At 40.1% G+C, this 17,442-nt stretch overlaps 1 protein-coding gene across 1 annotated transcript in view; it reads left to right on the top strand.

The window, feature by feature from the left end:
- Positions 1 to 17,442, top strand: part of ANO4 (anoctamin 4) — a 416,340-nt gene that overhangs the window by 205,809 nt on the left and 193,089 nt on the right. The window contains exon 4 of the mRNA XM_027855801.1: positions 10,628 to 10,819. Coding sequence (XP_027711602.1) covers positions 10,628 to 10,819 — 192 coding nt within the window. The remainder of the gene's footprint in view (positions 1 to 10,627; positions 10,820 to 17,442) is intronic.

Here is a 17,442-nt window from a genome sequence, read left to right as displayed (position 1 = left end):
GAGTCCTCCACTGAAGGGAGAGGGAATGATATAGGGGGCTTGAGGAAAGAAGAAAAGACTTATAATAGATGTTGAGAGAGATGAGACCCAGAATGAGTCAGGGCCTCTGTGCTCTGGCAGGTGGCTTAGAGTAGTCTGTCATCTGAGGGCTCGACCTTCTAGGCCAAGTGATCTCCTTAGGTGCAGTATGGCTAGGGAGCAGATCTCTGGCCTTGGGTTCTGAACCATCTGGGTTCATGTCCTGTCTCTGATAAACACTGACTGGAAGACCCTGGACAAGTTGCTTATATTCTCAGGCCTTGGCAACTCTGTATGACTGCAGAATATTTGCTGATCTTCATTATTAGTAAAGTTATGACCAAAAAAAGTACTTGAGTGGATATATCCAGGGTAGGAAAAGGTATCTAGACTTCCACCTCCCATCCCCCACCACTGTCACACTTAATGTAATATCCTCATAGATTTAGAGCTGGAAAGCATCATAGGATAATAGATTTAAAACTGAAAGGGACCTAATAGGCCACTGAGTTCAGTCCCCCTACTCTTACAATTGAGGAAACTGAGACCTGGGGAGATTAAGTGATTTGTCCCAGATGACCCAGGATTCAAACCCAGTTCATAGCTTTAGAACTGGAAGGGACCCTGAGGACATCTAATGGAACCCCTTCCTTTGGCAGGTGGGGAAACAGATGCTTATAGAAATTGACTTACTCTAGGTCACGTTGCCAAGTCTTGATCATAGAGTCACAGATTTGTCGTTTGGTGTTCGTCCTTCCTTCTCATAGAGGACCAGTGGTATCATGCAGGTGATATCTTCACTTGCAAGTGAATTGGATTTAAGTGAGGCAGAGCTGTGCAAAGTCACCAGCCTCACTGTCTTCTCCAGAGTCATTTTGATCACAGATTTAGGCAAAAAAGGAAACCAGTCCCTGCTTTCAGAGAATTCAAGATAAGTTATTAGTGACTCATTCAATCAAAGCATCTGGATTTAGGACTGGAAGGGACCTTGAAGGCCATGAGAAAACTGAAGTATATTCATGCTTCCTGTTTCTCATTTCAAATAGTAATTTTTAGAAGTAATGGATAAAATAGGAGTTTTGTTAGTTTGCTTTGAACCTGCAATGGGAAAATGAGCATCAAGGGAGGCCCTTTTGTGTGCAAAAGAGGGGAACTGGATACTCAAGGCACTGTATCAGAAAAAGTGCTGGTAAAGCTCACGCTGAGACCCTGGGGAACCAGAAGGCCTGTTGAGGAAAGGGATGGTTACTGGCTCTGCTATTCAGGGCCCAATTGGTGGAAAGGAATGTGAGGTCTCAGCAGGACAATTTTAGGCACCACATCTGCAGCCACAGAGGCTAGGAAGATTCATCTGTCAGTGAAGCGGATGCACAGCCTGCCTTATCTTTAGTCTCCGGCTGCCCAGTGGCAGAAAATAGATGGAAGAACAAAGCTAGAAAACAGGCTTCCTGGGCTGGAAAAAAGTGTATGAATTAAACAAGAAAAACGTAATTCCTTTTGATGGATCTAGGATCACATCGATTTGGCTTCTCTCTCCGAAGGTGCAGATCATAGGCTGTCTATATGTTCTCCCCTTCTTTGTCTACGTCAGTGCTCTCCTGTACCTTCTCCCCACTGAGATTGGGCTCCCACCTGATGTTCTGCATTCCTTCCTCCAGATTTGTGGATAAATCCTGGAGAGTATGGGCTCTCCATTGGCCTCCCCTACACTAGATGACTAGCCTGCCCACTTTTGTAGTCATACATTTCTATGATAATGTCTTTTATCCATGTTGTTATGTGTAATTTCTTGACGGTAATTGGTGGGGGGTTTTTTTGTTGTTTTTTTTTTTTTTAGTTTTCAACATTCTCTTTTATAAGATTTTGAGTTCTAATTTTTTTCCTCCCTCCCTCTCCTCCACTCACCCCAAGATGGCAAACAATCTGATACAGACTATACATGTACAATCATATTAAACATATTTCCACATTAGTCATGTTGTAAAAGAAGAATCACAACAAAAGGGGAAAACCACATCCTCTCCATTGTTTTTGGGCCACCTGCAACCATAACTGTGTGTAGACTGATATTGCATGCTTAATAGCCATCTGGCAGCTAGGAGGCACAGTGGAGAGAGTGCTGGACTTGGAGTCAGAAGACCTGAGTTCATATTTCTCCTCTAATGAGTTATGTGATCCTGGGCAAGTCATTTCACTTTAATCACACTGTTTCCTTATCTTAAAAATGGTGATGAGGTGGAGCCAAGATGGCAGAGGGAAAGCAGTGAGTTGCTTGAGCTCTCCCCCACATCCCTTCAAATACCTGTAAAAAATGGCTCTAAACAAATTTTAAAGCAGCAGAACCCACAAAAAGACAGAGTGAAACAAATTTCCAGCCAAAGACAGCATGGATGGTTGATTGGAAAGGTATGTCTCGCTGGGCAGAGAGAGGAGTGCAGTTTGGCATGGGCACATAGTCCACAGTGACCCTGGAGCAGGACTCAGAGGACTGAATTGCAGGCAGCTGTGGTGGTTTCCAGACTTCTCAACTCATGAATGCCAAAGACAACTTAGAAGGTCAGTGAGAGAAGTCTGTGACTGTGATGAGAGAGAGAAGCTAAGTTTCAGCCGCAAGTCCTGAGCTCGGGTCCCGACTGCCTCCTGAGCTTCTGTCTCACAGACTGAGGGAGAATAGAGTGACTGATCAGAGGGGGATTGCAGGGATCTCTTTGCCAGTGCTGAGGCAGGAATCTCTTGCTTTTCCTGTGCTTGAATCTGGGTCACAATTCTGAGGGGTGGTCCTGGGGCAAGGAGGAGTGGTGGCTTGGTGGAGCTTGTTGTGGCAGTGGAGAGGAAACACCTCGCCCCTTATCATACCACCTTGGAAGAAGTGAAAATTTACAGGTTCCTAGAAGTATCTCTGAAAACAGTTGTACAAACCCCTGAAGCTTGGGACAGTACATTCTCCACATTGGAAGCAGACTCTTACCTTAACAAAGAGTTTAAAACTCAAGTGATTGGCCAGAATCATGACTAAGCAGTGCAAAAAGAGTCAGACTATATTATCTGACTTTGGTGACAAAGAAGATCAAAACATACAACCAGAAAAAGACAACAAAGTCAAAGCTCCTATATCCAAAGCCTCCAAGAAAAATATGAATCAGTCTCAGGCCTTGGAAGAGCTCAAAGGGGATTTTGAGAAGCAAGTAAGAGAAGTAGAGGAAAAAATGAGAAGATAAATGAGAGTGACACAAGAAAATCATGAAAAACAAGTCAACAGCTTGCTAAAGGAGACCCAAAAAAATACGGAAGAAAATAACACCTTAAAAAATAGTCTAACCCAAATGGCAAAAGAGGTCCAAAAAGCCAATGAGGAGAAGAATGCCCTAAAATGCAAAATTGGCCAAGTGGAAAAGGAAGTCCAAAAGATTACTGAAGAAAATACTTCCTTAAAAATTAGAATAGAGCAATTGGAAGCTAGTGACTTTATGAGAAATCAAGACACTGTAAAACAAATCCAGAAGAATGAAAAATTAGAAAACAATGTGAAATATCTCATTGGAAAAACAACTGACCTGGAAAATAGATCTAGGAGAGAGAATTTAAAAATTATTGGACTATCTGAAAGCCATAATCAAAAAAAAAAAAGCCTAGACATCATCTTTCAAGAAATGATCAAGGAAAACTGCCCTGATATTTTAGAACCAGAGGGCAAAATAGAGATTGAAAGAATCCACCAATCTCCTCCTGAAAGAGATCCCCAAAGGAAAACTCCTAGGAATATTGTAGCCAAATTCCAGAGTTCTCAGGTCAAGGAGAAAATATTACAAGCAGCCAGAAAGAAATAATTCAAGTATTGTGGAAATATAATCAGGATAACACAAGATTTAGCAGCTTTTACATTAAGGGACCACAGGGCACGGAATATAATATTCCGGAGGGCAAAGGAAACAGGATTACAACCAAGAATCACGTACCCAGCAAAACTAAGTATAATCCTTCAGGGGAAAAAATGGTCATTCAGTGAAATAGAGCACTTTCAAGCATTCTTGAGGAAAAGACCAGAGCTGAATAGAAAATCTGACCTTCAAATACAAGACCCAAGTGGAACATGAAGAGGTAAACAGGAAATAGAAAATCATAAGAGACTTATTAAGGTCGAACTGTTTACATTCCTGCATGGAAGGATGATATTTGTAATTCATGAGACCTTTGTCAGTAGTAGGGTAGTTGGAGGGAAAGAATTATATGTATGTATATATAGATAGATAGAGGGCATAGGGTAAATTGAAGATGAAGGGGTCATATCTGGAAAATAAAATTAAGGGGTGAGAGAGGATTATACTGGGAGAAGGAGAAAGGGAGAAGTAGAATGGGGTAAATTATCCCACAAAAAAAAAAAAACCAGAAAAGAAAAGGCTGTTACAGTGGAGGGGAAACAGGGGAAGGTAAGAGGGAATGAGTGAATTTTATGCTCATAGGATTTGACTTAAGGAGAGAATAACATATACACTCAATTGGGTGTGGAAATCTGTCTTACCCTACAGGAAAATAGGGGGGAAGGGGACAAGAGAGTAGGGGAATGATAGAGAGGGGGGCAAATTGGGAAAGGGACTAATCAGAAGCAAATACTTTTGAGGAAGGACCGGGTCAAAAGAAAGAATAGAATAAATGGGGGGGGGCAGGATAGGATTAAGGGAAATAGAGTTAGTTTTTCACAGCATGTCTATTATGGAAGTGTTTTGCATAACTGCACATATATAACCTATATTGAGTTGTTTGCCTTATCAATGAGGGTGGGTGGGGAGGGAGGAAGGGAAAAAATGAGGAACCCAAAGTTTTAAAAATACACATTTAAAAAAAATGTTTTCACATGCAACTGGGAAATAAGAAATACAGGAAATGGGGTACAGAAATCTATCATGCCATACAGGAAAATAGAAGGGGAAGGGGACAAGAGAAGCGGGGGAAAGACAGAAGGGAAGGCAGACTAGGGGAAGGGGTATTCAGAATGCATGCCATCTTGGGGTGGGGGGAGGGGTGAGATGGGGTGAAAATTTGGAACTCATCTTGTGGAAGTAAATGTTGAAAACTAAAAATAAATAAATTTATTAATGAAAAAAATTGGTGATAAGAACAGCACCTACCTTGCAGGGAGGAACAAACATGATAATTTACATAAAGGGCTGTATAAATGCTAAAGACATACAATGCCTGATTTTTTTCAATGTATTGGTTAGTTTAGCTCATTCTCCACCACCTCCCCTTTATTCATTATCATAGAGGATAGTTCTTGGGAGAGGAGGAAGAAGATATGTTGGGACATATAGAAAATGTAAAAATAAAAAATATCGATATTTGTTTTTTTAAATGACTTTTGTTTCAGAAAGAAGCTTTGCGTCATTAAAAGTCCTGCTGTCCATTTCATTATCTATTTTCAATATCTCTCCAAGATATAGCTGTTGAGGGACAAAGAAGTGTATGACTTGCCTATCCTCCCAACAGTGACAGGATAGTCCCCCTGCACAAACACTAATCAGTCAGCCAATAAGCATTTATTAAGCACCTACTGTGTACTTAATAAGCACCTAGTATATATACCTACTGTGTACCCTACCTACTATGTAGGTGTTATACTAAATATTGGATATGCAAAGACAAGAGTGAAACAGTTCTTGTTCTCAAGGCACGAACATTCTAGCAGGGAAGACAGCTTGTGCATGTGTGTGTGTGTTTGTGTGTGTGTGTGTGTGTGTGTGTATACACATGTATGTATAAATAAGATAAAGAGGGCAGCTAGGGGGTGCAATGGATAGAGCACTGGGCTTGGAGTCAAGAAGACATGAGTTCAAATCCAGCCTCAGACACTTACTAGCTGTATGACCCTGGGCAAGTCACTTTACTCTGTTTGCCTCAGTTTCCTCATCTGTAAAATGAGCTGGAGAAGGAAATGGCAAACCACTTCCGTGTCTTTGCCAAGAAAACCCCTAAAAATGGATCATGACTGAAAACAACTAAACAAGAAGACAGGTACAAGGTGATTTTGTAGGAGAAGGCCCAAGCCTTTGGGAAGATCAGAAAAAGTTTCATGTACAAGATGGCTAAGCCAGGGTAAATAGGGTGGGCTGGCCAAAGGTTAAAAAATGGAAGCTTCCCAGTGTGAGGTATGTTTTTCTTCATAGAATGTTTGGCCTGCACTTTAATAATAGAAGCATTAGTTGGGGAGCAGGTTTGTATATTTTAACGAAATGCATCAAATTCTATTCCTACTGACATAAATCCTCTTGTAATTCACATAGCATTTCCAGTGAATAATTAGAAACCAAAGAAGAGGAGGGGGCAGGGAGAGAGAACTTAAGCTCACAAGACATCCAAGCAAACCTGTCTTTGCTGGGAAAGAAAATGCATCTTCATACCTGCCTCCCCTCCCACCCCATTCACAGGCAAATTTATAGCTTTCATATGTTCCTTATATTAGTGTCTACATTTAAACTTCCTCTTTTCTAAAGTTAAAAGATATGAACACACATTTGGGACTTCAAAATGTTTCTGTTGGTAAGACTCTTGGAGTTTCTGGTTTAATGCTTTGACATTAAAAATAGGACATTTTTCTTTGGAAGAAATATTGATGCTCCGTGAGCTAATTAGGCTATTTCTATGCATTCTTTAGTAGAAATGGGTATCTCAAAAGGCCAACTGTGACATGGCTCCCCTCCTCAAGAAGCCCGAGTGACTCCCTATTGCCTCTAGGATAAACTATTAACAGCTGTGTTTAGCTCTTGAAGTCATACACAACTCTTACCTCATTGGGATCATTGGACATTACCGCCTGTTCCTCAGCAACGCAGATGAACTGGCTTTCTCTTTTTGTCCCCATCTCTCATCCCCATGCCTTTGTAGCTAGCCACTATCCCATATGCCTTTACCTCTCTGCCTTCTAAAGCCTTCAAGACTGCTCAAGCACCAGCTTCTGTATGAAGTGTTTCCTGATTCCTCCAATTACTCATGCCCTCCATCATAAGCTTCATTGTATTTAAAGCCTTTACATTTATTTACTTTCTAGTTACACTGTATATATTTTAGAGCTAGTGTCCAGCCCTCCATTAGAGTCTAAGTCTCTTGAGAGAGAGTTGTTTCATTTTTTGTACTTGCGTCCCCAGCGCCCATTACATAGTAGGTCCTAAATAAATATTTGTTAATTAATTAATTGATGGATGAATTAAACACTAACTCTTCTGTTGGGTACTTCAAGTCCTTCATAATTTGGCGCCAGCCTACATTTCTAGATTTATTACATATTATTCCCTTTCTCAAGCACATTCCAACCAGACTTGACTGCCTACTCTTCTTTGTCCCCTATGCTGCTTCTCCTGTCTCCCCACCTTTATTCAGAATATCCTTACACTTAAAATATACTCCCAGGAGCCGCTAGGTGGTGCAGTGCAAAGAGCACCGGCCCTGGAGTCCAGAGGACCTGAGTTCAAATCCAGCCTCAGACACTTGACACTTACTAGCTGTGTGACGCTAGGTAAGTCACTCAACCCCAATTACCTAGCCCAAAAAATTTACTCCCTCACCTCTTCTTTTTAGAATCCCCGTCTTTACCCAAAACTCAGTTCAAGTGATTCCTCCTATCTGGGGCCTTTCTTGATTCCCACCCTCTCCCTCAGTTTGTGGTGCCCTCTCCAGAAATGACTTTGTATTTACTTGTCAATCTTTGGATTTACTTATGAGCATAAGTGTTGTTTCTGCTAATACAACACAAACTCCTTGAGGGCAGGACGTATTTTGTTTTTGTCTGTATTACCATTGCCTAGCACATAGTAGGTATACAACAAAAGCTGATTCAATGGATGGGCAGATGGACAGACTGCAATCATCTTTTCTGCCATAAAAGAACTGAGAGTCAGTTTTATGAACAGGATTATTGTTTTATTTGCTGAGGAATTGTTATTGGACCAGACATTTAATGGGACTTTACTACAGTGATAATCACAGTAAGAACTCACATTTCTGTTTTTAAAATCTTTATTGCTATTTTCCTTTTCTGTCACTCAATATATCCCAGCTCCCTCTGCATCCCATGCTTCATAACAAAGAATTGAAGGGTGGGGGGAAGAGGGAAGCAGTTCAGTTCAACCAACAAACATAGCAAAAAAGGTCCAATCTTACAATGCAGGGTGCCATATCTTTAAGCCCCCATCCCAATGAAGGAGAGGGGAGGGTGTCTTCTCACATTTCTTCTTTCGTGAGTCAATAAGTATAAAGTCAACAAACCAACCATATGTTGCTGACCATTCCACACGTTCCATGTAGCCACCCACTCTTGGTGTCTGGCCATTTGCTCTGATTCCTACTACATCTGTCCCCTACCCCACCCAAACCCACGGCTTTACTCTCATTCCACATGGTTCTTTTCTAACTATTCTCTGATACATGTATTGTCTCCCCCTATCCTTGTGTAAACTCCTTGGGGTCAGGGACTGTCTCATTGTGCCTTTCTATCTCTGGTGATTAGGACAATACCTGGCACATAGTAGGGCCTTAATAAGTTTTTTTTCATTCACACATTTTTGTAATTACTATATATATATATGCATATATATATACATATATATGCATATATATATATAGTTTCCTTGGTTCTTTGCATTTTACTGTATATATCGGTTCATACATATCTTCAGTGTTTGAATTCCTCATAGTTGTCATTTTTTATTGCACTGGAGGGAGGGAGGGAGGGAGGGAGGAAGATGTGCCAGTATGCACAACTACAACATACTAATAAAAGTGTAAGATCCCCATGAGTTAGCAAGATCTAGTGTGCCCACTTAGCTTTCAGAGGGATATGTTGTCTTGAGGGGGTTCTGGAATCTACACCCATGTTCTCCAGTTTTCAAAGGTCATCTAAGTTCATCCATGAGATGGTAAGGAAGAGTTACATCTACCCATTTCCTTTTAGGTTTTTCCCGAATGGTGGGCGGGACCTGGAGATCTTAAAGTTTAGTTAGTATTTAAAACAACAAGCACAATGTATTCAAAACTGGACATATAGGTGGGTCGATATAAAGATAAGCAGACAGATATGTAGAGATAAATAAATACCTTGCCAGAAACAAGATGAGAGACTGGAAAAAGAGAGTGGAAAGTATACTGCCTCGAGAGTCAGAAGATCTGAGTTCTAAACCTATCTCTGACATTTATTATCTTTGTAACTTTGGGTAAGTCACTTAAACTCCCTAGGCTCTGATTTCCTTATTTGTGAAATTAGACTAGATGGCCTCTGAGGGTCTTTTCAACTCTAAAGCTATCATTGTATGATCTCCCTGCCTCAGTTTTCTTCATCTGTAAAATGGATGGAATAACACCCCACAGGTTTGTTATGAGATTCAAGTCAGATCATAGGATCATAAACCAAGGGCTTAAAGGAACCTCAGAGTGTATATAATCCAACCACCTCATTTCACAAATGAGGGAACCAGGGCCCAGGGAGATTAGTGATTTCTCCAAAGTCATATAACTCCTAAGGGAGAGAGACAATGTTTGAACCCTGCTTCTCAAATGCCAGATCAGTTCCATGCACAAAGTACTACGTAAGCCAATATCAGCTATTGTTGAAGATGGAAATAGGAATGGTTCTAGTTTGGGTTTGGGGTGGTTTTTTTTGGTCTAGACATTGACTGTAGGGAATTCTCATTTTGAAAATACTGTACACCAGTGCAGAAAAGCCACTTATTTGTAACTTAGAGTTTTAGAGAGTTTCCTGAGAGGGTCATTGAGAGGTTCAATGACTTGCCCAGGGTCACATGATGAGTTTGTGTCAGAGGTAGGATGGTAACATGGACCTTTCTGACACCAAAGCTGACCTATCCATTGGGTCACCTTGTTTTTCAGTAGGTAGAAAAATACATGGATAGATAGATGGATGGAAGAATGGATTGATAGGTGGGTAGAGGAGTAGATGGATAGGTGGGTGGGTAGATGAATGGATTAGGAAGGAGATGGATGAATGAATATATGGACAGAGAGAAAGACATATAGATGAGTAGATGGATAGGTAGGTGAATGAATGTAAATATGTATCTATTGACAAGCATAAAGACTTTGAAAGCTACATATTGCATTTACTATATATTTAAAAGGAAAATTGAGCTGTACATCATAGATTCGGAGCTCTACCCTACTTTTTCTATACCTCTCTTTATATGGAAATGCTCATTTTATTTTGTGCTTGTTGTTCAGAATAAAAGTAAATTTATCTGTGTCTCTATAAATGTGTGTGTTTGTATGTGTGTGTGTGTCTGTGTGTGTGTGTGTGTGTGTGTGTGAGAGAGAGAGAGAGAGAGAGAGAGAGAGAGAGAGACCGAGAGAGAGAGAGAGAGAGAATCTACAAAACTCAACTCAATCTGGGTTTGTCATTCACAAAACTGATGCCATGAAAATTCTCTTGTATGCAAATTTTGATATGTCTAGCATCCTTTAATAGTTTGAAAGGATTGTGCATTTGTTTGTCTTTTGACTTGATGACATTAATTTACTTGTACCAGCTACCAACTTAAACTAAACCAATTTGCCTTTTAGACATCTCAAACTGACCTCTGCAATAGAATGGTGCTGTTTCTCATTCCAGGTTTAAGTTTATCTCTTCATGGGGCTGAAAAGCATTTGCAAATCCATCAAAGGCGAAGTGTGGCCAGCCGTCCAGCCTCCCATCGACCACTTGTGGTTAGGCATTCTTCACTCCCACCTGTCCGAAGGTCAATAAAAATGGAGGCATCCTCATCTGGAGTCGCTAATGGGAGAACCAAAATTCTCCATCCAGGTAATGCATGGAAAATACCAGTGGGAGGCTACCATATCAGCTGTATGCAGTGCCATGGTGCTGATCTTCCATAATGCTACGCTTTCATTCAGAATGTACTTCTTTGTGAATCTGGCATGTTCCTTTGCCCTCCATTGTCTTGGTGAATGGTCAACTGAATGTCATGCTCACTTTGAATTGGGGCTTGGATAGATGTTTCAGAGAAGCTTGAAATGAAGGCTTTAATGTCCTTTAGCCCCGTATATACAGACTGTGTCAGTATGTTGCATAAAAACAAAATAAATCTTCCTCTAGTGGCAAAAGTATAAATGGAAAGCATGGTAGATATTTTCTTCTACACTTCAGAAAGACTCACAGGCCTGTCATATCCCACAATGCAAAAGAGGGAGAGAGTTTGTCTATCATTTGATTACTTTGGCTGCTTTAGAAACAAGTGAGATAATTCCACACCCATCTAGAGTCATAACTAATAATTGTGGCCCTGGGTAAAAGCAGCAAAACAAAAAACAAAAATAACTTGCTTTAGTCTAGCAACATGAATGATGTCTTTTAATCAACTTACTAAAACAAATTTATTTGTTGGAGAAAAAGAGAGATAGATAATCCTCTGGGATACCTCTGGGGGTGAGGGAGAGAATAAGAGGAGAAGAGCAAGGACAAGGACGGGCAGCTGAGGTATAGCCTCAAGGGAAGAAACCACTGCCTAGAGCTAATTATTTTGTGCTTAGGTTAATAGCTTCTATGTTGCAGAATAAGCATGATTAGTGTCTTTTACAGTTTCATGCCCTGGAACAAATCCCTGGTTGCCCCCACTTGAGTTATCCTACTTACCCCCCAACACCTATTTTAAGGGCAGAATTATCTGATCCAATTTACTGTGCTCGAATCAAGAGAGACAATTAAACCCAATATATTAAGTGGACTCTTTATGGAAGTACATCTATACGGCCCATAAATAAATGTTAGCTAAATTCCAAATTACAATAGAAAACTCAGAATTATTCTCTATTAAAGTTTTCTAGGTTCATTAAAACATTTAAATATTTAGTTATAGAATATTCTACTCACTTCACGAAACATATTAATCATCTTCGGTATGTAAAATAGGGGTTCTTATGTGTTATCAATCCCTTTGACATTGGACCCCTCCTCAGAATTATGTTTTTAAATGCATAAAACACAGAATAATGTAAGGGGAAATAATTATATTAAAATGGTTATCATATTTTTACATAAACAAGTTCAGAGACCCCAAATTAAGATTCCCTGTGTAAATTTTTATGTTGAGCACAGAAGAACTAGGAAGAATGATATGGTAAAAAGAATGGCATCTTGGAGATGAAAAGAGGCCACAGAGAAACATCCAGTACAATAATTATCTTTGTAACACCCTTGAAAGATGGTCATCTGACCCCTGGTTTGAATATATCCATAGATACTGAGCTCATTACTTCACAAAGGAGACCATTGTGGTTTTAATTAGCACTTAGTTTTTTTTAATTAATTTGTTTTTAGTTTTCAACATTCACTTCCATAAACTTTTGAGTTCCAAATTTTCTCCCCCTCTTTCTTCCTCCCCAAGACAGCGTGCAATCTGATATAGGTTCTATTTTTACATTCATATTAGACATATTTTCACATTAGTCATGTTGTAAAGTAGAATTAGAACCAATGGGGGAAACCACAAGAAAGAAGAACTCCCCCCCCCCAAAAAGAGAGAGAAAATAGTCAGCTTTGATTTGCATTCAGACTCCATAGTTCTTTTTCCAGACATGGATAGCTATTTTTCATCATGAGTCTTTTGGAGTTGTCTTAGATCCTTGCATTACTGAGAAGAACTAAGTCTATCAAAGTTAGTCATCACACAATGTGGCTGTTACTGTGTTACAGGGTTCTTCTGGTTCTGCTCACTTCACTCAGCATCAGTTCATTAAAATCTTTCCAAGAGTTTTCTGAAATCCACCTGCTCATCATTTATTTTAGAACAATAGAATTCCATTACATTCATATACCACAACTTGTTCAGCCATTCCCCAATTGATGGGCATCCCCTCAATTTCCAATTCTTTGCCACCACAAAAAGAGCTGCTATAAATATTTTTGTGCATGTGGGTTCTTTTCCTACATCTCTTTGGGATACAGACATAGAAGTGGTGTTGCTGGATCAAAAGGTATGCGTAGTTTTATGACCCTTTGAGCATAGTTCCGAATTGACTCTCCAGAATGGTTGGATCAGTTCACTACTCCACCAACAACACGTTAGTGTTCCAATTTTTCCATATTTTCTCCATCATTTATCATTTTCTTGTTTTGTCATCTTGGCCAATCTAATAGGTGTGATGTGGTACCTCAGAATTGTTTTGATTTGCATTTCTCTAATCAATAGCGATTTAGAGCATTTTTTTTTCATTTGACTATAGATAGCTTTCATTTCTTCATCTGAAAATTGCCTTTTCATATCCTTTGACCATTTATCACTTGGGGAATGACTTGTATTCTTATAAATTTGATTGAGTTCTCTACATATTTTAGAAATGAGGCCTTTATCAGAGACACTGGTTGTAAAAATTGCTTCTCAGTTTTCTGCTTCCCTTCTAACCTTGGTTGCAGTGGCTTTGTGTGTACAAAAACTTTTCAATTTAATGTAATCAGTTATCCATTTTGCATTTCATGATGTTCTCTATCTCTTGTTTGGTCATAAATTCTTCTGTCCTCCATATATCTGACAGGTGAACTATTCCTTGCTCTCCTAGTTTATTTATAATATCAGCCTTTATATCCAAATCATGTACCCATTTTGACTTTGTCTTGGTATATGGTGTAAGATGCTGGCCTATGCCTAGTTTCTGCCTTACTATTTTCCAGTTTTCCCAGCAGTTTTTGTTAAATGGTGAACTTTTATCCCAGAAGCTGGGGTCTTTGGGTTTATCAAACAGTAGATTACTACAGTCATTGACTACTGTGTCTCTCAGCATTCAGTCTTTTAAGGAAGCTTTTCTTTATGTTACTCCCGAGTTGGAGTCAGCCTCCTTCTGCCTTCCACCTTGATTCTAGTTCTTCTCTGTATGGTTATCATCTAATTGATATATGATACTATCCCTGTTGGTATCCTCTTTACTAAGGAGATCCCAATTATCCATTCCTTCTCCTCCTATGAAATTCTTGTTCTTATCCTTCTAGAAATGCCATCCTCTATGTCTTTTAATGTTTCATAAAGGCCAGTACCACATTTGGGCCATCTCTCTGTTTTTCCTCATTATTGTGGTATGGCTATCCTTATAATGTACTCTGTTCCAACAAATATTTATTAAGTACCTACTGTTTATATAGCTCTGTAATTGACACTGAGGAAAAATATACACTTTAGGCAGAACTATAACTAAGGCAAGGCAGCTGGGCCTTTGCTCCAGCCACTTATATAAATAAGTATGATTCTTTCCTTCTGAGGTTTGGAGACTAATGTCCTTATATCTTGTGGGCTGCCAACCTCTGACCTCATGGAAGTTGGGGCAGGTGGCCCAAAGAGAGAGAAAGAGGGAACAGGGTCATGGTCCAGCCAATGAAAGATGGAGGGAAAAAGAGGGGGCATTCTACTTCTTCCTCAACCTACTCCCATCCTTGTCATTTGCATTTCTGCCCCACAACTATTTTTGCCCCAGAAGAAGAAAACATTTTAGTTACATCTCTGGGTTTTGACCTGGTCCCTGCTTTCCTGGAGTTTAAAACCTAACAAAGGGAAATAAGCCACAATGCAAATGAAAACAATCCACAGTAACCTGTGATAACTGCACAAGAGAGATGTGAGCCCATCAGTCTGTTAGTTCAAGAAAGTCAAAGTCATTATCCACTTAGGAAAGGAGAGTCAGGGAAGGCTTCCTCTAGCACATGGCATTAATATTAAACGTTAAAGTAGGGTGAAAAGAATTCAGTTCAGTAATCTTCAACAGGGAAAGGGGTGTGAGAGGGCGTCCCATGCAAAAACAACAGCATAAGCAAAGAATCAGAGGCCTGTTTGGGAGTAGTTGAATATGTCTCATTTCTCTCTTGATCTTCAACGATTGCAATAAACAAACTGTTAAAGTGCAAAACGTGAATGTAATTTGTAGTACAGAGTACTGTAGTAGTACAGGACTGGACCTTTGATTTTATTGGAGGAAACTCCCTCTGTCATTGCAGGTCAGCCAGCACTTTCTCTGTTAAGTCGTATTCTTAGAGCTACCTGGGGATGACCAGAGCAGTAATTGCTTGCCCAGGGTCACAGAGATAGTATATATAATACATGAGACACGAGCCCAGGTCCAAGTCATGCTGCCAGGCCAGCTCTCCGATATTAATGTGTTGTTGTTGTTAAGTCATTTCAGTCATGTTCAACTCTTCATGACCCCTTTCGGGGCTTTCTTGGCAAAGAAAGTAGGGTGGTTTGCCATTTCCTTCTCCAGCTCATTTTTCAGATGAGGAAATGGAGGCAAACAGGGTTAAGTGACTTGCCCAGGGTCATACATCTAGTAAGTGTCTGAGGCCAGATTTGAACTCAGGTCTTCTTGACTCCAGGCCTGGTGCTCTATTCACCGTGCCACCTAGCTGCCCCAATATTAATGTAGACTTATTCATTTATCTTCAAAATTACAATTGTCTTCTAGACGAACAACTTAGAAGCTTGTGTTTCTACTTAACATGTTAATGTTTTTTCACATGGCTGTGAATGCTGAGTGTGCTCAATGGGGTTTAAAAAGGTAAATAACCAGTTCTAGCAGAGTTGTAATTAACATTAAACCACAAATTATCATTATACATCTATTTTTCTTCTGAAGTGAGTTTAAAATTCATGCTTCTCAGGTAAACTAGCACTGATTCTAAATCCGTTCTATTTTAGACTTTCTAACTTGCTACTGGAAGGTTAGTGATGGTGATTATATTGTAGTGGGTAGAGAACGGAACCGGGAATTGCAAGATTTCCATTTAAGTTACACCTTTGAAAATGAATGGGCTGTGTGACCCTGGGCAAGTCATTTCACTTCTCCATGGCCCAGGTTACTCTCTTAGGAGTCTAAATTGCAAGGATGGTCCCAAACTATTTGGGTAGAGTGGATTTCCTCATCTGGAGTTCTTCATAGCCTCAAAATTGTACCTGGTAAGAACGATGATGTTGGTGACGATGACGACGATGATGATGACTGCAACGGTAACAACAATTATAACAGTGACAAACACAACACAACGACAATGAGGACAATGATGATAACAACGATGATGGTGAAAGTCAGCCCTGGTCTGGAAAGATCTGGATTCAAGTGTTATTTCTGGCACCCGGGACTGTGACCTTGGTCAGAGCATTTAACTTGGGGTGTTCCAGGCATCTTTCTAAGTCTAAAAATTGCAGAGAAGGTTGGGAGAAAGAGTTTTTTCCTCACTGAAATAGTATTTTCTAGGCAGCTAGGTGGCACAGTGGATAGAGTGCTGGAACTAGACAGCGAGATCTGAGTTCATGTATTGACTCACAGGCTTAGTGGCTTTGTGACCCTGAGCAAGTCCCTTGACCTCCTTCACCTCAGTTTCTTCATCTATAAAATGAGGATAATAATTGCATCTATCTCCCAGGGTTGCTGTGCAGATAAAATGAGATGATGTTTGTGAAATGGTTTGCAAACTTTAAAGTGCTCTTTAGATGGTCTCTGTTATTATTACTGTTGGATGACTCTCTTTCCCCGAAAGTTCCTTTTATCATTAAAACTAAATGTCTATTCCTCCTAATAAAATAATAGCAGCTTGTAGTTACAGTGGTAAAGTCATGTCAGTATGCGTTTATTAGCCCCCAGCATTGCTGTGAGAATAAAGTGAGATGATATTGGTTATTGTGAGGATCAAATGAGATAATCATTGTAAAGCACTCAGCACAGTGCCTGGCACATAGTAGGTGCCATGTAATTGTTAGCAGTGGTTGTTAAACACCTACTATGTGTCAGGCACTCTACTAAATGTTGGGGATACAAAGAAAAGTAAAAGATTATCCCTACCTTCCAGGAGCTTACAGTCTAGCAGAGGAGACAGAGAGCAAAGAAATATCTGCAAACAAGTTATATACAGGATAAATAGGAAATGGGAGAAGGAAGGCATTAGAATTAAGAGGAGTGGGGAAAGACTCCATGCTTTTTAGCTGGGACTTCAACATAAAGGAAATAATGGAAGCCAGAAGGTGGAGATAAGGAGGGACAGCATTTCTAGGCATGGAGGAGACCAGAGAAAATTCCCAGAGCTGAGAGGTGGAGCGTCTTGTTCATGGAACAGCAAGGAGACCGTTGTCACAGCGGAGGGCAAAAAGATGGCGAATTATAATTAGGAGCTGAGGAAAGTTAGGAAGGGGCCAGACTGCGAAGGACTTTGAATGCCAAATGGAGGATTTGATCCTGGGGTTGATAGGAAGCCAATGGAGTTTACTGAGTAGGGAAGTGACGTGGTCAGACCTGTGATTTATACCATGTTGGGGTTGGTTGAGTCCTTTACTTACATCATCTCACTGATCATCACAACTGCCCTGTAAGGTAGAAGTCATTATTAACCCCATTTTTCAAATCAGTACAGTGAGGCTTCAGAAGGTGAAATAATTTACCCAGGACCATTAATCT

Source organism: Vombatus ursinus, unplaced genomic scaffold, assembly GCF_900497805.2.
Source record: "Vombatus ursinus unplaced genomic scaffold, bare-nosed wombat genome assembly UNPS02011334.1, whole genome shotgun sequence".
Classification (NCBI taxonomy): domain Eukaryota; kingdom Metazoa; phylum Chordata; class Mammalia; order Diprotodontia; family Vombatidae; genus Vombatus; species Vombatus ursinus.
The sequence above is the reverse complement of the archived record's forward strand: the minus strand, read 5'-3'. Positions and strand labels throughout refer to the sequence as shown.